The sequence below is a fragment of the Lissotriton helveticus genome, chromosome 1_1, assembly GCF_964261635.1.
Source record: "Lissotriton helveticus chromosome 1_1, aLisHel1.1, whole genome shotgun sequence".
In the NCBI taxonomy this organism is placed as follows: domain Eukaryota; kingdom Metazoa; phylum Chordata; class Amphibia; order Caudata; family Salamandridae; genus Lissotriton; species Lissotriton helveticus.
The window spans coordinates 2,111,590,705-2,111,613,394 of NC_136057.1; the positions used below are offsets into that span (position 1 = coordinate 2,111,590,705).

General features: G+C 44.3%; 1 protein-coding gene across 4 annotated transcripts in view; it reads left to right on the forward strand.

Moving 5' to 3' along the window:
* LRRC8B (leucine rich repeat containing 8 VRAC subunit B) overlaps positions 1-22,690 on the forward strand; it is a 196,776-nt gene that overhangs the window by 156,866 nt on the left and 17,220 nt on the right. Inside the window, exon 4 of one of the 4 annotated variants that reach the window (XM_078646015.1) lies at positions 8,326-8,402. The exons of the other annotated variants lie outside the window; for them this stretch is intronic. Within the exon in view, the coding sequence (XP_078502141.1) occupies positions 8,326-8,394 (69 nt within the window). The 3' untranslated portion in view covers positions 8,395-8,402. The remainder of the gene's footprint in view (positions 1-8,325; positions 8,403-22,690) is intronic. 4 annotated transcript variants of the gene reach the window in all.

The window sequence follows — 22,690 nt, forward strand, 5'->3', positions numbered from 1 at the left end:
GTCTTAACCCTGTAAGTGTAGCCATCGACTGCTCTCCTTCACTAGTGGGTTTCATCAGGGCGCTCGGGAAGAGCTTCCCTAGCACCCTGATTGTTAATTGTCACACTGACATCATTACATGAAACTGAAAATAAAACGAGCCAATGGGGTTGTTTTCCTTTCAGTGAATGAGTCCCTAGAGGCATGTCTCAGCCCCCGAGCACTGATTCTCCTGGTAGAGATATTATTGGAAAGGGAATTGTACCTCTGCCCAGTGGCTCCCTGGTTGGGGATCTCCACAGGAAAGGGATCCCCAAGCAGGGATCTGCTCACTTGCCACCAGGGACAGGGGGAGCGGCCCCTTGGGAAAGGGTTTGTGCTCCCCTGGCAAATGTATTGTTTCGGTCTGTCTGCCCCAGTTACCCCCAATCAGCCCCCAGGGAGAGAGAAGGCCCACTAGATAGCAGTGATATATTTTATTTTAAATAAAGATATAGAGATGGGGGCTGCTCAGCATGGGCATTGCCATGCCCCTCCCCAAATAAATGAGGCAACACTAGATACAAGGGATTTTTTTTTATATATGGGTGGGGGCTGCCCACCATGGGCATGGCTATTCCGCCCACCCATGTAAACGGGGCAGTAGTCTTTCTGACACCCATGGGGAGCAGATGGGGTAATTATCCCCTTTCTGCCCTGGGGGACATAAAGCTTACTAGAATACAGGAACGTTTTTTTCCTTTTAAATATAGGCTAGGGGCTGCACAGCATGGGCATGGCCATGCACCCACCCCAAGTAAATGGGTCAACACTCTTTCTGCCCCTGGAGGGGCATATGAGGGTAATTATTCCTGATCTGTACCCGGGTGGGGGGCGGGGCGGGGCGGGGGGGAAAGGAAGGCAGAAAACCCATTAGGCGCTAATGAAAGTTTTTTTTTTTTTTTAAGAAACAAGGGCATGGCTATGTTCCCACCACAGTTAAATGGGAAAACTGTTTTTCTATCCACAGTGGCGGATGGGGAAATTACCCCAGATCTGCACCACAGAGGGGGAGGTTGAAAGCCCACTGGATACCAGGGATTTTTTCATAAACAAATATACGGGTGGGGCTGCCCGGCATGGCCATGCCCCCACCCCAATTAGATGGGGTAACATTATTTCTGTTCCCTAGGGGGCAGATGGGAGTAAATATCCCCAATCTGCCCCCCCCCCCTCATGTGGGCTGAAAGTCCAGTAGATGCCAGGGAGGGGTGGGGGCTGCTCCCACCGCAACTAAATAAGGCAACAGTCTTTCCACCTCAACTAAATAAGGCAACTGTCTTTCTGCCTGCACCCCCTTGGGGGGCAGATGAGGTAATTACCACCAATGGGGGGGTGTACAGATAGCCCACTAGACGCCAGAGAATGTTTTTTTTCTTTTTTATTTAATATTGGGATGGGGCTGACCACCATAGGCATGGCTATGCCCATAAATGGGCCAACAGTGATTCTGACCCCCTCCTTGATGGCCAGAAAGCCCACAAGACACTAGGGATTGAATTTATGCAATATTATTTTTGGGGGAGTGCCCCTCTGTTCTCCCCCCAATCCCAGGCATTGACCTATTCTCCCCCGTCCCGGGGTCAAATAGATTTTCTGCCCCTCTGGTGGATAGGGTATTCACCCCAACCTGCCTCCCCCTACCAGGTGTCAAAAACCCCAAGAGACACAAGGGATTTCAAAATGGCGCCAAACAAAAGGATGAGGAGGGTTACCCTGGCATTGAGCTGTACCTCTGCCCCAGTGGGGTCAATAGTGTCTTTCTATCCACCTCACACCAGCCCCCCTCTCTCCCCAAGAAGCTAATTGGAGGTGTCGCCCAATTTGCCCGGGGGGGGGGGGAGGGTATGAATCCCACTGTATGGGTAATAAAATAATGGGGTGGCTCTTGCCCATCCAAACTTCAGGCAAAACCCTCACACCCTAAAACCGCAACAGGCTATTTGCTTCCCTGCGGTCTAAAGCATCCCATTCCAATGGCAAGCAAGAGGACATGTGATTCTTTTGGGGGTGTCGTTTTTATATATGGGCCAGGAGTGTGTGGCTAACTCTCATTATGGTCCCATTTTCATTGGTAAACAGCTGCATTTTTTTGACTTGCAAATGGTGCCACCTGGAAAAACCTACCAGTGAATTCTGAAAACTAGACATTTTGGGGGCGTCCACAGTAGTGTGCTTCGTGTGCATCCCACCCAATTTTTGTATCCACCCCTGGAAACCTCAAACTTTGACTAAAAACATACATTTTCCTCACATTTCTGTAAGAAAACAGCTGGAATCTGTGGGGAGCCACAAATTGACTATCACGCAGCATTCCCGCAGGTTTCCCTATAAAAATGGTACCTCACTTTTGTGGGTGGGCCAAGAGATGTGAGACAAAAGGCCCTAAAGTGCTATGTGGAGAGCCACAATCCATGGAAACCTACCAGCTATTTATAAAAACTGTATAACTAGGGCGTTCCAGGGTGGTGTGCCTTGAGTGAATCCCACAAGGTTTTTGTTACCCACAATCCGCAAACTTTGCCTGAAATCACGCATTTTCCTTACATTTCTGTGATGGAAACTCCTCGAATTCGCATTAGATCAACAAATTTCCTGCTCCCCAATGATTCTGGGTAAAAAGAAATTGGCGAGAGCTACGCAGGTCACCCTACCCTGGATTGCCCGAGATGTCTAGTTTTCAATAATGTACAGGTTTCTTAGGTTTCCCTAGGTGCCGGCTGAGCTAGAGCTGAAAATCCACAGCTATCCACATTAGGAAAAAGGACAGATTTCAGTGGAAAAATGTGATGCGTCTATGTTGTGTTTTGGCCCGTTTTCTGTCACAGGCTCTAGACCTACCCACCTAAGTGAGGTACCATTTTTATCAGAAGACATGTGGGAGCATAGAATAGTAGAACATTTGTATTTACAATTGGATTTCGCTCCATTTGCGCCTTCCAAATGTAAGCAAGTGTGTAAGAAAGAAAACTGTTTGAAAAATACCCTCTAAATCATTGGTACTCACAAAACGTCTGTCGAGGGCCAAAGATACAGTTTGGTTTTTGGCCAAGGGTCGCAGCGGTAGGGGTGGGGCCAGTGGAGGGCGGGGTCAGTGGAAGGGTGGGGCTAGAGTAAAAAAAAATCAAACCCGTTTCAAAACATTAGACAATGCGTCAACCCTGTATTTCATAAGCAAATGTAACTATAAAGAGCACATTTTGATAATACATTTTTATTAGCAGACAATAGCAATCTTAAGAGGCATTGCATAGCTTCATACTAACCGTGGGCGGTGAACTCCGTTCTGCCAATGCAGTTAGCGGATTTTTTGGAACCCCTGCACTCCGCTTGGAATGCGGAGTTCAACAAAAACTCTGAATTCCGCTGCGTAGCGTAGTTTTACCAAAGCCCGGGAGGTTTAGGAGATTTCATTTCTGTCATGATGATCACAGAATCGATGAGGGGCACCACTATTCATGAACTGACTAGTAGATGGCAGCGTGACTCCAAACCAGCTGCTTTAAGCTAGTATCATGGCCCGTGTCAGTCTTGCCTAATAGAGCAGCCTCGCCGTCTCTATGGTGCACAGTGCACATTCTCAGACTGAATATCCGGCCTGAGTAGTTTTGTTTCGGCAATCATGAAGCTAGCCTGTTTTTGTGGGGAGACGCTGCTTAGTTTCTGGGCCAAAGTCCTCGGGCCCTGGCAGTACATCAAGGTGAAGGTGGAGTGGCTCCTCTGGGGGCCTTGGGATTAACGGATCCCCACTTGGTCGCTGGCCTGGTGCAGCTGCAGGAAAGCCAGAGCCTGGAAGGGATAAGCCGGGCCTTCATCGCCGGCAAGAGCCACCATTTGCAGCGCCTGGAGCACCTTGAGTCATGAGGGGGACCTCACCTCGCCTGAGTTGACCCACTTCACAGCCAACAACAACAACCTGCAGTTGCGAATCCCGTTGTTGAGCAGCATACTGCATGGGCTGGACCTGGAGGGTGAATGAGGGTGAGGAAGAGGGAGAGGGAGGCAGGAGCACAATTGTGAGAGAGGAGAGTTGCAGAGTTGGTCAGTGTGTGCTTGTGCGTGTAAGTGTGTATGCGTGTGTGTGTGTGACAAAAAAGTTATTTGTTAACAGTATTTTTAAAATGGTGAAGTAGCAACTACCCTCCTGTTCTACTCCAGAGGTGTTGAGCCCGTGTTGTGTGATCAGCAGTTCCTCAGTACCACCAGTTATTCTGTTCTTGAGGTATTGATCCCGGCTGGTGCCTCACTGTTTCTGGGTGCCATCTGTTGCTCTGAGCATCTGCGCATATCCCCCATTCATCCGCACCATCATCCCGCTTCCAGTGTTTAGGCATGCGCTGGCATAATTAATGAGCTGCATTCCGGAGCTGTGTATTCATTTCATCTTCTGTAATCTCCACTCTGAGCAGATGAGCCCGAAGTTCCATCAAGGGGGAGGAGGGGTACTTCATACACACTTTGACCCCAATTCCATCACAGTCTTTCTCTCAGACAGTCAGTCTCTCTCTCTGTCAGTCAGTCTCTCTCTCTGTCATTCAGTCAGTCTCTCTCTCTCTCTGTATCTCTTTCTCTGTCGGTCAGTCTCTCCCAGTCAGTCAGTCTCTCTCTCTGTCAGTCTCTCTTTCTCTGTCAATCCTTCTCTCTCTGACAGTCGCTCTCAGTCAGTCAGTCTCTCTATGTCAGTTTCAGTCAGTCTCTTAGTCAGTCGGTCTCTCTTAGTCAGTCTCTCTCTCAGGCAGTCTCTCTTTCTGTCATTTAGTCTCTCTGTCAGTCAGTCTCTCTCTCTCTGTCAGTCAGCCTCTCTGTCAGTCAGTCTCTCTCTCTCTCAGTCAGTCAGTCTCTCTTTCTCTGTCAGTCAGTCTCTCTCTCTGTCAGTCTCTCTCTCTCTCTCTGTCAGTCACTTGCTCTCTCTAAGTCCCTCTCTCTCTCTGTCAATCTCGATCTCTCTGTCAGTCAGTCTCTCTCTCTCTCTCAGTCAGTCAGTCTCTCTCTATCTCAATCAGTCAGTCTCTCTTTCTCTGTCAGTCAGTCTCTCTCTCTGTCAGTTTCTCTGTCAGTCAGTTTTTCTCTCTCTGTCAGTCAGTCTCTCTCTCTCTCTGTCAGTCAGTCTCTCTTAGTCAGTCTCTCTCTCTCTACTCTCCACTCCTCCTCTCTCTCTCCACTCTCTCTCTCTCTCTCTCTCTCTCTATGGAGGGCCATGGGTACAATACCTGCAAGGTCAGCGGGCTGCAAAGGAAGGCCTGCCGGGCCGCCGGCAGCCAGCGGGCCATACTATGAGTACCACTGCTCTATATCATATGCTAGGATGGGTACCCACAAATTCAGAGATGTACAAATAACCACTGCTCCTAAACTTCATATCTTGTGCCCATTTCAGAAATACATAGGTTTCCTTGATACCCATTTTTCACTCTACACATTTCGCCATGTGAATTATTTTATACTTGGTACACAATGAAAAATCATTGTACGGTGCAGCTCAGTTGTTAGTTCTGGGTACCTTGGTATCTTGGAGAACCTACAAACCATAAGCGCCGAGCTGAAGTAATGGCAAATGGCTTTTGTAAATCTACCTATCTGACAAAAAGTTACAGATGACATCGTTGTCAAATATGGCCGGTTTACCTACTCATTTTCAATATTTCTTTAATTTTAAGTTAGTTTCTTTGGAAAAACCTTGAAGGATCTACACATATGACCTATTGCTGAATTTGGAATTTTGTCTACTTCTCAGAAATATGTTGCTTTCCTGGACGCTCCATTTGTTTCACACTGGTTTCTACCACAAACTGTATATAGGTTTAGAGCACAAAAAATCTGAATAATGGGTTACCTATTTGAAAAATGTCAAAACTGTGGTAAAAAAAATACTTTTTTTTATTCTCCTTTGCATGTTCCTGAAAGCAGGGAAGATGGTGACTTTAGCACAGCAAACCGTTTGTTGAGTTTGTGACTCCCCATAGATTGCAGAACTTTCCGTCACTGAAATGTGTTTTTTTAAGTCAAAGTTTGAGGATTGCAAGGGATTCTGGGTAAGAAAATGTGGTGAAAGCCACCAAGTCACCCCAACCTGGACTTCCTTAGGTGTCTAGTTTGCAATAATGTACAGATTTGCTAGGTTTCCCTAAAATCTACAGCTACCCGATTAGAAAAAAAGGTCCGTTTTCAGTGGAAAAATGTGAGGTGTCCATGTTGTGTTCTGGCTCGTTTCCTATTGAATGCACTAGACTTACCCACACAAGTGAGGCACACAAATAAGGCAAACCAATCGATGATGGCATTTTTACGGGCAAAAAATTGACACTTTTATCCAGAGCACTTTTTTCTTATGTTTTCACAAAAATTTAAGATTTAGCTCTACTTTGCCTATTTTCTCGGTTTCCTCAAGTGGAATCCATAAACAATGGGTACCTTTAGAATCCACAAAATGTTGGGAGACAAAAGGAAGCACATTTGGTGTGGATACCTTATGTGGAAAATAAATAATGGTGCTCTAAGTGCAAACACACCGAAAAAGCCAGAAAAGGTATCAGCACTGGAAGTTTGGGGGGAGGGGGGTGGGGTGAAGGCTCCGCAGTTAAGGGGTTAAATCATCCGTCACATGACAGAAATTCTTTAATCTGAGCAGTGTCTTAGCGCCGTATAGTGTACATATTGCCCTCTAAAAGCTTGTTTCAGGTAAACCCAAATAGAAATAACAAGGTATATTCTGGATTGAACAAAGGTATTATGTTCCTTCGTCCGCCAGGAAAACATTAGGAAAGAAAAGACTCTATGTAATACTCTTCGAGAGTAAAAGCAAGTTTTTGTTGTCATAGCCATCTGATGCAACATGGAAAGTTCAGAATTAATAGCCACTCCAAGGTTTCTAACTGAACTGACAAAGGACTGGAGTCAAAAGTCTTGTGCACACAATTTAGCAACTCCGCTATTAGGATGACTGGGATTTAGTGTAAATCCTGTCTTTGACAGGGTTAGCTTTTTAAATAACAACAACTCAATGTCCAATCTTATACTGCTCCTGATGCCGAAGGTAATGCTTCTGATCCATTCACAATGCCTACATCCTCCCCATACAACTTAAGGAAGAGCTAGGTGTCCTTAGCGTACATGTAGAAAGTCAACTGATAATAATGAATATGGTCAGCTAATGGGTGAATGCATAATTTCGAAAATAAGGGTGATGATGCAGAACCTTGGAGTACATCTCAACACACAGGTCTAGTTCCATATTTGAATGGCAGCAATTGCACAGATGATGTTCTGTTGCTCAATAAGGTTCCATTCTACCCGAGTGCACCACCCCAGATAGAAAATTTGACATCCATTGAATTAGAAGATTTTTGTAGACTGTAACGAATACGGCTAAAAGACCCAGCAAAATCAGTGCACTGCTACCACTGCTTTTATATTGTGGTTTAACTGGACGGTGGTAAATAATCAACACCTCAATAAGTGATGATAGTGGTCAGTTTTAAACTCCATATTTCTCTCCCTAAGGGAAGGGAGCATTTCTGACAAGTCAGACGCCCACAGCTTAACTCTATAAGCTCTTAATCATCATGTTAATATCAGCTTATTATCTTTTTTTTTTTAAACACATTTTATTGGTTTTTGAAGTTTTTTATATCACATACCATCACGTTACATCCTTGTGACATTAATAGTGCTCACTGTATGTCAAATGCGTACATTCGCGACATATTCCTGCTGCAGTATAATTGTTCATAATCAGTCTATACAATATTTGCAACAAGTCACTTTTCTTTTGGGTTAGCAATCCCAATTGATGGTAGTACGTTGTCACATTAGTACAATAAACAGTCCCCAACTCCCACCTCCCATTCCTCCCCAGTCTCACACATATGTCTGAATCTTGTGCATTCTGCATCATCCGGAAGATGCTCACGTCGAATCCATGTGTGCTCATATTACATCTCCCTACTTATGCGTTGTTAACTAGACTTAGGTCTCCCTCTGCGTAGTCAGTCGTATATTCTGCTTAGGGTCTTAAACTTCATCTACTGATTTTATGGCTTCCAGCATCCCAACCCATTCCATTGCTATTGGTGTTTTTCGCAGGCCCTTGAGTTCTCTACGCAATGCCGCACTCTCAGCAGTACCCCATCGCAGTAATTACCTGTGCCAGGTCAATACATCTGGGGGTTTCCACGATTTCCATCTCATAGTGATATTACGTATAGCTACGATGAGCGCTAAATCTTTAAAGCGGTATTGCACTTTGTGTTTGGATAATTGTTTATGGAGCCCTCAGATGCACTCCTCTATTATGTTCTGTATTTCCAGGTTTGCCGCTTCCCCTGTTCTTTGCCTGACAGTGTTCCAGTATTCCCCCACCTTTGGACAGGTCCATAACATGTGGAGTAAGTGCGCTCCTTCTAGTAAGCATCTGAGTAATGCTGAGTTTGGGGGAACATTCTATCTAATTAATGTGGAGTAAGATAAGCTCGATGCAACACCATTGTCTGTATGAATTTAACTTTCGTGTTCCTCGATGTCTTCCTTGTTTGTTCCAGTATCTTTGTCCATTCTTTATCTGGTATGTCCCTACTTATGTCTCAAACCCATGCCGCCCTCAGTGTGTCCAGAGCGGCGTTCGTATGTGAGCTGATGCCTGTATAGAGCCATCTTATAAGGTGTCTACCTCTCCCCACGTAATATATCATCTTGACCAGGTCATTGGTAGGGGGTTCCTGCCTTTGCGGGGCCCATTGTGTTTTTATGTATCTCAGCAATGCGGCGTGTAGTATGTATAAGTGTGCCGGGACCCCAGTCTCATTGACAAAGGTAAATATCAGCTTATTATCATGCTCATACAGTGCCATCCTAAGTAAACAGACACTCCAACAGACTGTGGAGCCGTTTTACTGGGCTTCTAAGGAAGTGTTGATCTTGTAGATCATCGCCTGATGCCTCATGTAGTGTACAATGCTCTGTTTCTTCGCAGCTAGGTTCCCTGCTACATAAATAACAATACATACATATATACATTTGCACCACAATTACTAACTAAAGGAAGCTTTGAGAATGCTGGAATCAACAGTGGAGGATACTAAAAGGAAACCCTACTGCAATAATCTACTCTTGCAACACCTAGGGGGCGTGTAGGGCCCATTCATTGTCTTGTTTTTAGGAAAATGGATCCGCAATACGCCGTGCCTGAGGTGCTTCTCAAAATGTTACCATTTCCAATGAGCGTTCCACAGAGTTCTGATGCTAAGTCTGAGGTCAAGAGCCTGGTATCTGGGTAAGAGATATTATACTTAAGTCCACAAGACTGGGCAATGGAGTACATTGCAATGCTCTTGTGATTAGAATCCCTTCTTGTGATTGTGATTAGAATACTTCCAGATTATACTCTAAGAGTGTCAAAGTAAAGCTTTAGAACAGCGAAAAGTAGATTAGAAGATCTGGGTCTCAAATATTTGCTTCTTTTCCAGGCACAGTTAAGCATAGTCATCCGAAATCGGGCGCCTTGGCGCTCAATAAACAAAACCAACCCATTGAATTATAGGCAAAAGCTAAAAAATAAGTCAGAATCCAAAGACAACATCCTTTTAAACTAGGCAGGTGAGAGAAAGTCATGCAACTCTCAAAGTCTTTTAAAGATTACGGCACTTCCTGTAATTGTAATTGTGTTTATATAGCACTTACTACCCCTGATGAGGCGTTTAAGCACTCTACTCTGGAACCCAAGATTAGTGGTTATGCCACTGGTTTTTGTTAATTATTGTGATTAGTCATGAGCACTCAACCAAAGCTTATATGCATTTACTTCAGTTACTTTGTGATAGATCATATTAATACCTCATAGGTGTGATCATTAGAGAGAGCTAGGTGGTTTCAGATGAATGGTTGGTGAGAAAGATAGGCTGGTGGAGATTAGGTAATGTTAGATTACAGGAATAGGGTTTTAAAGATAGTTTAAATGTTTTCATCTGGACTGCGAGGGTGAAACACGAGCTGTCACCAGACCATCACCAGACTGATGGAAAGCTGAGAGTCTAGGGCTTGCTAGGGTATACTTATATTCTATGTTCTTAAGTTTTGATTAGTTGGTTGATGATTGTGTGGTAGTAAATATGATATTGTATGTTTCAAAGAGACCCACGGAACTATGAAGTTAGCCAGTATTCAAGTACAGCTGCGCCCTCTAAACAGAATAAATAATGAAATCTTGTTGAGTGTGTGCTGCTGCCAAATGCCTTGTGACTTCTAAGTGGTGAATGACAACCTGGCTTCTTCTCAGTGGTACTCACAATGTGATCAGCATCCGAAAATGAAAGGCTGAGCCTGCCTCGATGTTTTAAATCCTGTAATCCATGTATATCTTCTTTGTAGAAGGTTGTTAAGCAGTCATCCATTTTCATCTGGAGGGCACACAACAAAGTCAACTGACAGGGAAGAGCCACTTTGGAGCAGCTGAATTTCCTCTGAATTTTGCTGCACCCGCCAATCCCTCCAACCCGGATGGGATCTGCTGCTGATTCTGGGTGGAGTGTGTGAGGATATACAGTGGCTTGCCCCACTAATGCATTCCACATGGCTCTAATGCATTCCACATGGCCCGCAGAAGACAGCCAACCACTGCCAGGGTCTGACTACTTTGCAGGGGGGCATGTCATGGTCCTCACATGCCTCTTTTCCAAACAGCTTCTGGCTTTCTCATGGTGACCCCAAAATCTCATCTCCCAAGAATGGTTCCTATGATAGTTGTAGTTCATTGTGTTGTAGCATTTGTATAGCGCTTACTACCCCTTTGTGGAGCCCTGAAGCGCTTGCACACATTGCGAGAATGTACATCATGTTCGGTGTGTGGTTGGAAAGGTGTTGTTTTTAGGTCTCATACATTTTTATCTTACAGTGGGCGTAGAGCCCTCCCATTGCCAACCATTGGTTGGTCTCACTGTCACTTTAATTTGCTTGCTGCTTATTCATTAGCCTTTCTTGTGTTTGTCTCCCTGGAGCATCGATGCATTACTACGTCCTTCCACTGCTCAGTTTTCAGGTGCTAATCCTTTCTTTTGGTTTTTTTGCACTCTACTATAGTGAGTACATATTCCTTCGCTTCTCTGTTCCTCCATCCACCACGCTCCATGTTCCTCTCTTTCGCTGTGTGCTTTTCCATTATGTTGCCTTTCCACTCATATACTTTCTCCCGAACAACTCAACGCTCCTGTGCTGCTTCTTGCTTTGGGCATGTTGCGTCCCCCATCCACTTAAAAACCCCACAATTCAACTTGCACCTCGTGCTGTTTTCAACCCAAACCTGTCAATCCATTTGCGTCCCTCCACTTAAAAAAGAATGCTACAACACTTTTTTTTCTTTTTAGTTACCAATCCAACTCGAATCTATGTAAAAAGAAGAAAATGTAGTGCGTCATTTTGGTCAAAGGGGAAAGTTTTTAAGAGTGTAAAATGGGATTTCCTCTGTAGTGAGAGGTCAACTTCAACTACAGGTGTGCAATTGCGCCTCTGTAATATAACATATATACAGAAGTATAAATGGTTTTCTTTTGAGCTGAGAAATCTAAATAAGTATTATGATTTGATATACGTTGGTTTATATTTTATTAGTAGGATGCCAATTGTGGTGCTCGTTATGAAATCTGTAGAGCAGAATTAACCTGTGGTTTTCAGCAAAAAGTCTACCCCACACAACTGCAAGCATGTCTCCTCACCCATTATTTCCGGGAACAAAAACCCACCTAGAGACACTGCACTGGTTATTTGTGGGTGCAGAAAAAGAAAATCCAAATAAAAGTTGCTGCTAAGGCTGACTGAGGTGGGCAGTTAGCACTAAAAATAATGGGCCTCATTTAGAGTTTGGTGGAGGGCAACTCTGTTACAAATGTAATCCTGTCCCCCTTAAGTGCAGTAGAATATAATGCACTTATAATAAGGCGTATAGGATATCCGTTATGGTTATGACAGAGTACTGATGCCAAACTCTAAATCAGACCATGTGTTTTATAATACTAGCCCACATCCCAGTCGGCCACATGAATGCTTCCAACATTACCAACACAGATGAACCCTCTTTGTAAATCTGAGCACTAAAATGCTCACTACAAAGTCACGCATCCAAAGAACACCATGGGTGAATCACAGGCCCACAATCACTTCCTGCTCCAAGAGGTCCTACTGCTGGTCATGCAAGTGCGATTGCAGGTGTGGGTGCAGCACCAGGTCCAACAACAGAGGACCTTGGCTCGCTCTAGCAGGAGAGGATCTTTAACACAACCTCCACAAGGATCTCCACTATATGGTACCTCTTTTGATTGTAACATGTGGCTCTGCATATTGATTCAAGGGATCTTCTAGGTTTAACATTAACAACTTCGAAGGAGTAAAGCTATATAACATTTACAATTGTAACACTTCAAGAAACACCAAGTCTGCTACATTGGGTCTCCTAGAGTCCTGTTTAGAGGATGATTCTGCTAATTGCCTTCTAATAATTGCAGGAGACATTTGATCCCATAGGGGATGTAAATATTATAACGGAACTAGAAGACGATAAGCTTGGCATACCCATACTTGACATTTAGATGATCAAGGCCAAGACGGCTACAGTCATTTTGTAAGCTGCTCTGACTTTGAAATACGGCGTTAGATCCTGTAACGGTCTGACAAAATCTTATACACCTGGTGCCCACACTTATAAAAGACTCCATCTTGTAGTAGGATTGATTATACATTGATTGACATACAGCTACTGATTCCTTTGAGGGTACTTGATACTAAAAAAGAGAGTAGATAGTGACCACAATGCCCTCTACTTAAGCTTGAATTATCGTACGGTTCCTACTAATTCAGAAAGACTGTGCTTTTGAGCAACAAAAGCATCAAAACTATGGGGACTGAGTCCTCTCACACCGTTAAAAAATGTTGACCTAGTTCCTGGCTAGCTCTCAGTGCGCCATCTGCACCCCTAAACCTTACAGGGTACCTGATGGTGTCTGCAAACTCAGAACATGACAACCCTAATTTCCCAAAGGAAATGTTGAAAACAGATGTAACCTTTTGTTGTCAACTCGGGTATCCCTAAAGGGAGACACAAGAAGTACACAGATCGGCTTTTCAAATGTTAATTGAAGCAGTTCCTGTGTAAAATACTTGTGCTGCAATTATTAGTGGAAGAAAACAAAGTATAGTAAGCAGCATTACAAGAATGGTGCAGAAGATGAATAATTTAACAATGATAATAGTTGCATTGATTATATGAATACATATTATAGTACTCCTGCCTAGCACTACCTACTCTAGAGGTCATAGGGTGAATGTTATTCTGCCAAATACCTTATAGTGGTTTAACTCCCAATTTTCCTGCATGGGATTTGGCTTGGCTAGATTTCAGGCATGGGGCAACCGCACCAATTCATCAAAATGCTCCTCTGCCGAACAAATGCTTGATGCAGTTTATATAATAGCATTCGTTCTGTGCCTGAGCTGTAGTCCGGCTCTCATTGTTGATTCTTCCCTCCCAGAGCTGTCGCCGAACAGACAACAACAAATGAGGCCAGTTTGTGCAGTGTACCCAGTCCTTGGACAGATTGGTCTAAGGTATGATAATGTGCCTTTGAAGAAATGTATTTGTAAGCTAACCTTTTCCAAGTTCACTTTCTCATGCGGGTGCGCAAATAAATGTGTGCTAAAAGTAATTGTTGAAAAAATGCCAACTTTAAACGTGAACATGTAAAATGGAAGTGTTTGTGCACAGAGCCTATTAACCTCACAACAGAATGGTGTTGCCCGGGTTTGGCCGAGTATGATGGACACACAATTGGGATTGGCCATTAATGAAAGGTAAATTAAATGGGCACAAATTAGTCAAATTCCAAAGACATTAACACACTTTTACAGGGCAGTTTCAGATGAAGTGGAACTTTTACTACATGATATTATTATCTCACTGAGATTCTCGAGCAGTTCGTCCATAATTTATGTTCATAAAATCCTAGGCTGATCACAGTACTCTGTCACACCTCTTGGGTGACCGTTTCTCCGAAATTATTCAGAAAGTTGTAGCCTTGCTCAACCCAGGTAAGAAAACTAGAAACAAAAAGTATGAACTGAGGAGAAACCTATGCTTCTCCCAACCCCCCTATTTAATATACCCAATACATGCACTGCCCCTTTTGGGGACTGATTCTTTTCAATGAAAGTGGATGTAGGGTAGAAGCCTTCACCAAGAAGTCAGAAAACAGCTGAAGAAATTATGTAATCAGTAACTTTCTGATGAAACTTCCTTATGATCTCCTGATGGTTTTTATCTAGGATATCTCAAAAACAAATGGGAGAGGTTGAGGAAAAAGAAGTGGACTCATCCTCCAAAATAAATGTAAATAACCAAAAGGAGTCCCTCGAGGGAGAACACAACAACCTCTTTGTAGAGAGGAAAGAAGTATTCCTTTCAAGTAACAATCACCCACCAGGGTTACACCTTGGGGGCATGCTTCATAATAGAGTTCATCCCTAACCTGCGAAAGGGGTGTTCTACGACCAGCGAAGACGTGTGAGCACTAATTGTCTGATGTTCCTGTAACCTTTGCTGATTGAATAGTATTGGGGTGGGTTTTCAATGATCATAAAATGAGGATCAAAATATCTAGCTAGTGGGAAAAGGTTAGTTTATTCACTCCTCTAGCTGACATAATTAAAATATGGGAATGTTGAGAAATGCCAAAGGTATATTACCTACCGTGTCCCTGGTCAACTAGTTTCAAGCCCGACCCCAAGTCTTTTCTTCAGGACCTCTAAGGGGGTTGCTCCTACTCCTAAAGTCGAACAATCTCTAAGTCATCACAAATAAAGAACATATACAGCACCTAGATGGTCTGTTCTAACTTTCAAAAATCTTTACAGAGGTTAGGGGAGAAAAGAGAGTCATAACAAATATGCACTGCTCATGGGCCATATAAACGATTTATTCTTCATGCGTTAATTAGTGAGTAGTGATATAGTTCTCAAAATACGTGAGCACACTGTGAAATGAAATTATTAAGTGCCAAAAAATGGACACCAAATACACAAAACAAGGAACAAACACACACTGTATACACACACTGCACTGGATCCCAAATGGGACTGTAATGCCCATCGAAAACGATTATTATTTCATACTTGAAAAAGGGCCCTATTAGGCATCATGAGTCCAAATCGGGGAAGGGGGAACGCCTGTAGTCAGACCCTGTGAGTTAAGAAACAGAGTTTCCCCCAACCAAGTTTGATGTTGTAGGAGAAAATTCCTCCATCGACTTGGAAGGTACAAGAGGACCGGGTAGGATTCCTAACACCTACTTTATCAAGGCTACTCCCTCACTGGGTAAAAGACCCGTTTGCCCGTGGCGCAAGAGATGCCGGAGGGGCGTTGGGGGGGTAGCTTCATATATGCGGGAGGGGTGCTGTCGTCGGCGTCCTTGTGGCAGATGCCGGTAAGACCGCTAACCAGCTCAGTAGGAGAAACACTCACTTCCTCTTATGGAGGTGTGCTGAAATGGTCTGGGTGCGTCATCATGGCGGTTGCCGGTAAGGCCGCTAGAGCTGCTTATGGAGAGAAATACTCACTTCCTGTTTTGGAGGTGTGCCCGAGAGGCCCTGGGAGCATGCTGAAGCTATTATTATTGCTCATTCCAAGGGTGATCATTAATCTGGGAAAAGCAAAATAGATATAAAAGACACACTGGGCTGTGCACTTGCCAGAAGTGCAAAAAATGTAGGTTATGAAAGGCTCACAAAGACACAATGTATATTTGAACTGATACGAGAAAAACTATTGGGAAAAAACCTATCCGCATGGTGTCATGAGTGTGTGAAGAGAAACCGGATATTCTCAAAAATTGACGATATTACACACTGGTCCACACGCCGGGTGGTGGAAGTAGGTTCCTTCTGTGAAAAAGCACACGTTGTTGGTGTCCCTTTGGGGCCGAAATCGAGATATGGCCCCGTCTAGTTAATGATGGGGGTACATGTTGGCAAATACAAGGAGTGTTGAAAAAGCACTGGGGTGGATCGCAGATGCTGTACGGTCAGTCAGGGCGACCCATAAAGAACTACTGGGAATATCACAAACAAAGCAAGGGTTGGGTATGCTTGGATGATCATACAAAATGGCCCCATGGATGATCATACAAATAGGCTCCATAGGATGTTCTCCTTCAATCCCACTTAATGTGACTTCAATCTATAAACTCAACATTGTTCTTTTTCGAACAATTGGGATTCGTTGTTCACTTGCTCGATTAATGTCAACCGTAGATCGTCAGTTGTGTGTTGTTGTTCTATGTAGTGGGTGGCCATTTTAGTAGTTGCATCTGAGATTGCTCTAATGCTCTCAGATTCTGTTTTTGATTTTTCTTGACGTCATACCTTTGTAATCTATGTTACAAGGGCAGGTGATCATATATATCACCCATTCAGTGTTGTAGTTGGTGAATCTTCTCATTTGCCATCTGTTGTTAAAGGTGATAGTTTTTCTGGTTTGCGTAGGTGACACGCTGCAGTTACCACATGTGTAGTGTCTACAGATGGGAGTAACGAAACTTTGGCCTGTCAACCTGTCGCTAGGGATGCGTAGCTGTGTATGTACCAGCATTTCTCCGAGGTTACAACCTCTCCCCCGTGGGAGAACATTGGTTTAGGTAACGGGGTGCCACTGCCATCCAGAATACGCCAATGTTTGTTGATAATCTTGTTCACTGCATTGGATGCACAGTTTTAAGTGGTAATACAAATTGGGCGAACCTCTTTTTCTTTCAGTGTGGGTGGCTCTAAAAGGTCTTCCCTGTTGTTATTCTTAGCCCTCTTTGTCGCTTTTGTCACAATGCTGGCCGGATATTTGCATGCTCTTAGCTTGGAAGCCAGACCTGTAGCTTGTGATTTGTAATCACTGAGTTCTGAACAGTTGCATCTCGGCCTTAAGAAGTGTCCGAAAGGTAAGTTTTCTTTCGGATGTCTAGGGTAGAAAGTGTCAAAGCAGAGTAGGCAGTTTTTAGGCCTCGCGCCTACCGTTGCAGTGCGCAGCATTGCTTGCGCAGCGAGAGACCTCTTGTAAGGGGGTTCTGAAAGCTGCTCACACGCTCAAGCCTGTAAGCAGGCTTTCGCCGCCGCCATTGGCTTTCATGAGTTTTTTTTTAAAAAAAAGGCATGCGATTGGGCAAAGGCAGGCTCATGTCCTGCCTTTGCAACGCCCATTCCTGTTTGTGGCCAGCACGCGCAGCAGCACGTGTTCACCTCGCTGCCGCGCTCCCTCCCCCGCTTTTCTGTGGTACGCGTGCACCACTGGTTTTCGTTGAATGGAAATGAATCATGTATGTAGAAACATGGGTGATTTGTTTGTTAAATGCGTGTGAGATGGTGATGGCAGGAGGTATGATTTGCATGAAGAACTCCAGGTAGGATTTCATATAGTTCTCCCATGCGAAGTCCATGATGCACCTCTCGACAGTCAACTGTGTCAACAGAGTTGAACTTGAAGTGAAAATGTCTACATAGTGACACGCGTTGGCCGAGCACCGCGTTTGCTTTGAATGCTCAGTGAGGGGTTTCAACACAAGCGCCTCTGTTCCCCTGGCAGGTCGGCCTCCCGAGAGCCACCTGTGAAATACAAGGTGTGGGAGGAGCTTCACGGGGTTGGAGATCGTTAGAAAATGGAGTTGCTTTGGATGAAAGGGATGGACCGAGAGACCGAGACCCAGGAAGTGGCAACATTTATTTTCTGATTTGTCAGAGTGTTTTTGGTAAGACTGGTGTTTATTAGAAGAAAGAATCAACCAAGAGTCCAGATAGAGCTCTAAGTTTGTAACTTTTCTACACACACATTTTACCACAATGGAAGTAGATGCTTTCTAGAGAGTATGCAGTGGTGTAGCCAGTGTGTCGTGGGTGCTAGTGCAAGGAAGAGGTGGCCCCGTCCACTGTCTGAACTGTGAAATACAGCGATATTTAGCATTCAGTTGACCTCTCTGGCCTATGGGCCCCGGTGTCACTGCGACTGCTGCACCAATGGAAGCTGTTCCAGAGAGTATGAAACACTGTCAGTCAAGAAAGCTACACCATTGGCTGCGCTGAACTTTTTAGCAACCACTGTGTTTGTTGTGAGTAGATGGGTTGCTGTTCACTACATTTACCAAGATGCATGGAGAAGGACTGGAATTGAGGAATGAGAGAGGCAGTCGTAGAAGGAGGCGAGTGAATAAAGTATTTCTCTTCAAGAGAGACATTGTCCAAACAGTTACACTGCGATAATAACTCGCCTTCCCCACTTAATAAGGCCTGTGCTGTACTTCTAACTGAACCTATGTGCAGAACACCCAGCTGGAGGGCATTCACTGCTCATAAGTATACTGCAGAGAAGGGGTGCATTTCCACTTCCATGCAATATACTTACAGGCCAAGGTTCACTTTATTAGGGGACCCGATAACTCCCAACTGCGCTCTAAATCACTTGTTGATATTTCACATCATGGCCCACTTATAAGAAGTCGATTTATTATTGCAGATACAACAGAAAAATAAATCACATACACATTTTCAAAGCCAACAGCTCTAACTTGTTTTAAATACATACATATACGTCCAGACTGGCTTTGGGTCAGCCTTCTTCTCCATTGGTATGTCCAGCTGCCTTTCATATTTTACATCCTCCCCTCACATACAGCATGGGCCAATGGGGCAGGCTATTCAGGCAGTGACACTCTTTCACTTTTAAAGGACATTTTCATGATCACACGAACACATCTATTTAAAAAGAAGTGCCAGGGCTCATGCAACACGACATCCAACCATGCATACATCTACCTATTTCAGGTTCCATAGGAAACACCCTCTGCTGGCATCGTCGCCTTCGACCTCACTACCACATTCAAAAGTCTGCCTAGGATGACTCCATGTCACGAGGACATAGCTTGCCTGATAACAATGATATGTACAGACAAAGTCCAGAAGGGGTACCTCAGTGACTGCTCTGATGCCTCCCTGAAGCCCCTCTCCCCGCTCTTCCTACCTTGCTCCCTCTGCCAGTCTGATCACACAACAATATTCTGTTATGCCAAGAAGAAGCTTATGCCGAGAGCCCTGGCGTATCCCAGATCAAAGTGTGAGGATCTCATCAGTCTGAATCTGGCTCTATTGTGAAGCATATTGGGGCTTGTAGAAGTTAAGGCCACTTGTTTACTCAATTGTAAGTGAAGGAAGGCATGTAAAACGCTGCAAATAAAAAACATGGCATGGAAGCGCTACTAATACATGGACATGGAAAACTTCAGATCTCTCTAAGCTATCTGATATGCCCAGAACTCACCCCTTGCTGCCACCCCCTACCTTTCCAAAATATACAACCTACTCTGCCCCACTCACTCACCCTACCCTGCCACCCTCCAAATAAAGAGGTTCTTTGCCCAAGGTGGCCAGAGAACTCCATTAAAGTAGAACACGTTTTCCAACTTTGTCTTTTATTTTTACACACCAGTGTATTTTTTTAAGTGTGTTTATGCAAATTAGTTCAATTGAACAGAAACAAGACTACAACTTCCAGAATGCACTATTAGGCTTGCTGAGAACCCTTGCCACAAGGTACCCGTGTGCATCACCTCGTATTCCATTCGTGAAGTGAGATTTTTACTCCGTGTGGATTCGCTCCAGGTATAGCTAATACTTGCCGAAGAGCACCTTGGGATCTGTAGTTCTTCATGTCCGTCAGAACGGTGAATTAGAAAGTGAAAATGGCATAAGTAGTCAGTAGATCAGAGTATCTTTGATTGCTCTCCTCCTCTAGAGTGTGCTTGGGATAGGAGGGTAGCTCTGAAGGAAGGGTGCAGCGAGCGTGTCCACTAGTCCTTGTCCAGACCACGTTAGGTACGGGAAGCGAACGGGTGGCGTGTCCGGGGCCTCCACGGCTCTTTTCTGCAGGGACCTGGCCCCTCTGAGTCCGAAGCCCATGCGTCGAGTTAGTGACCCCGGCTGCTTTCCCTCATTACACTGGGTTCACCCGCGGGGAGCCCTCGGTTCCGTCTGATCCTCCTCAGCTTCCATTCAGTGCGCGCGAGCGTGCTCTGAGTAGCCATGAGACTTCCTGCATCAAGCGTTTCTCATAGCTGGCTCAGTGGCGTAACGGATAAGGCATCAGCCTCTGGAGCTGGGGATTGTGGGTTCAAGTCCCACCTGGATCGCATCGGGACATTTTTATGTCCTCGGAAAATAAGAAACCAGCACGATCGCGATATTAAAAACAAGCATTTACATAGATATATATATGTATATATATATATGTATGGCTGTTTAATAACTCAGTGGTAGCGAGACATTACTTAAGTATATTGCAACCGAGTTATGGTATTATCCTTTGAAGCAAATGTTGCACTCGGTTGCAGTTATATAAGTGCAGTTTTGCCAAAATCGACCTTGAAGACCAGTATTAGATGTAAAAGGTGCAATTATGATGTATTTTGGGAGTTGAAGTCCCCACATGCAAAACGATGGATCAACATATAATTGCAACGAAGGAATACATGGATTCAGTACCATTTTGGGGGTTAAAAGGCAACCTTAGATAAAAAAAAACTGTACTTACCTTTACTGCACTACCGACAAATGGTGATTTAAAAAAACAACAATGAACTGCACCTTTAACTGGGAGAATGGATGATGTCCTTCTTTGATGTCTTATGAGTTACGTTATTTAAGAACAAACGAACCCACTGACGAAACGGCAAGTGGCATATGATTAAGGGTCGTAGGACTCGAAAACGCGTAATGCCAGTCTTGAAATAAAGAATCTTTTTAAGCATGTTTAGTGTGGCCCCTGATGCGTTCTTGAAGGAACGCTGTTTTCTTTTGGATATATATATATATATATCTCCTACTGGCGGTCGCCAGTAGGTAATTATAGTTAGGACCTAGTTTCCATAGGAAATCCACAACATTCTATTTGGAATAACTTTGGCGCTGATGGACGAAGCTTTGTGAATTTCTCCAAATAAATGGCCTGCTCGCTTCCGCTTCTTCCCTGAAAGTTTGGGGGTGATTCATCAAGTGGGGGCAAGAAAAAAGGGGGGTCCCAAAACGTGTTTTCCCCATGCAATTTTCCATAGGGACCTTTAGCCAGGGCTACAGCCCGAACGGCTGAACGGAATTACACGAAATTTGGCAGAGAGGTAGAGTTCTCTTCGCAGATTGTGCTTTTTGTTAAATGGCGTAAATCCGTTCAGTAGTTTCTGAGAAAATTGCAAGTAAAATCATAGCGATATCTAGAGACGGAGTTCAGCACGCGCACTGAAATCTGTTCAGTTACGAGCGCGAGCTGCATACTGATTGGCTGTGAACTGTCTGTCAACACTTGAAACCAGGAAGTGTTGGTGGCCATCTTGAACCGAGTCACAAGAAAACAGTAACACAAAGTTCAGAAATAAGGGAAGGGGTAGGGTAGAGACATTCTGACCCTCTAGGCTTGCTCAGGGGGTCGTACATGGATGTTTAGGCTCTATTTTCTTTTTAAAGAAAAATCGCGGCGTACGCGTATGGAAATACGTACAATTACGAGCAGGAGCTGGATGCTGATTGGCTGTCAATACTCCAAACCAGGAAGTGTTGGCAGCCATGTTGTTTGTCGGGAGAGCAGAGTCAGAAGAAAACAGTAAAACAAAGTTGAGAAATAAGGAAACGGGGCAGAGTAGAAACATTCTGAGCCTATAGTCTTGGTCAGGGGGTGGTATATGGATCTTCAGGCTCAATTTTTATTTTCTAAAAAATAAAAAATGGCGGGGTACTCGTGCAGTACTTGTACGCGGTGGAAAAGGTGAAGCAAAAGTAGAAGTCCGTTTTATTCATTAGGTCCCGGGGGGGGCAAATTACGACGGACAATGTTTCAGCATAATGGGGGATTGTAAGGTGCCCCGAGCACTGGGGAACGCACTCCTGTGGTTTTAATTTTGAAGTATGCGGGGGGGGGGTTATGGCCCTACTCCCCGCAGTCTCGGTGAGCGGCACCCCTCGGGTCTTTTTAAAGAAAAGAAAAATGTTTTGAGCTCTCTCTCTCCCCGTACACGTTGCGGGGAACGCCACATTTCTGGGGCAGTGATATGTAAAATGACCTTCCAGCTCCGGGTACCTGCATTGTCTGAAGGTTTTTTATTAATGTTGGGAGGGTGGGCTTGATAATACGTCCTTGTAAATTCCCATAGAAGCCTATGTTCTGGTGTTAACATGGGCTTCTATTGGAAATAGCAAGGCCGTATTATCAAGCTCATTATCGCCGTTTTATCTGCAGTTTCCTGCCAATAAAACAGCGATAATTTTAACACCGGTCCTTGATAATATGCACGTAAGTTTACTGGTCAAAAAAGAGCAATGAGCCATATTATCAACAAATGGCGATACATTATCATCGCTTTTATCGGCAGGAAACTGCCGATAAAGCGGCGATAATGGGCTTGATAATATGCCCTTGTGAATAACCATAGGAGCCCAGGTTAACATCAGAGTTACAAGGGCCTATTATCAAGCACATTATCGCCGCTTTATCGGCAGTTTCCTGTTGATAAAAGCGGCGATAATGTATCGCCTTTTGTTGATAATATGCTCCTTCATTTCTATGATAGTATGTAAAGCTTTCCTTTTTTTTGGTGTAGCAGTTGTACTCTCTTCGCAT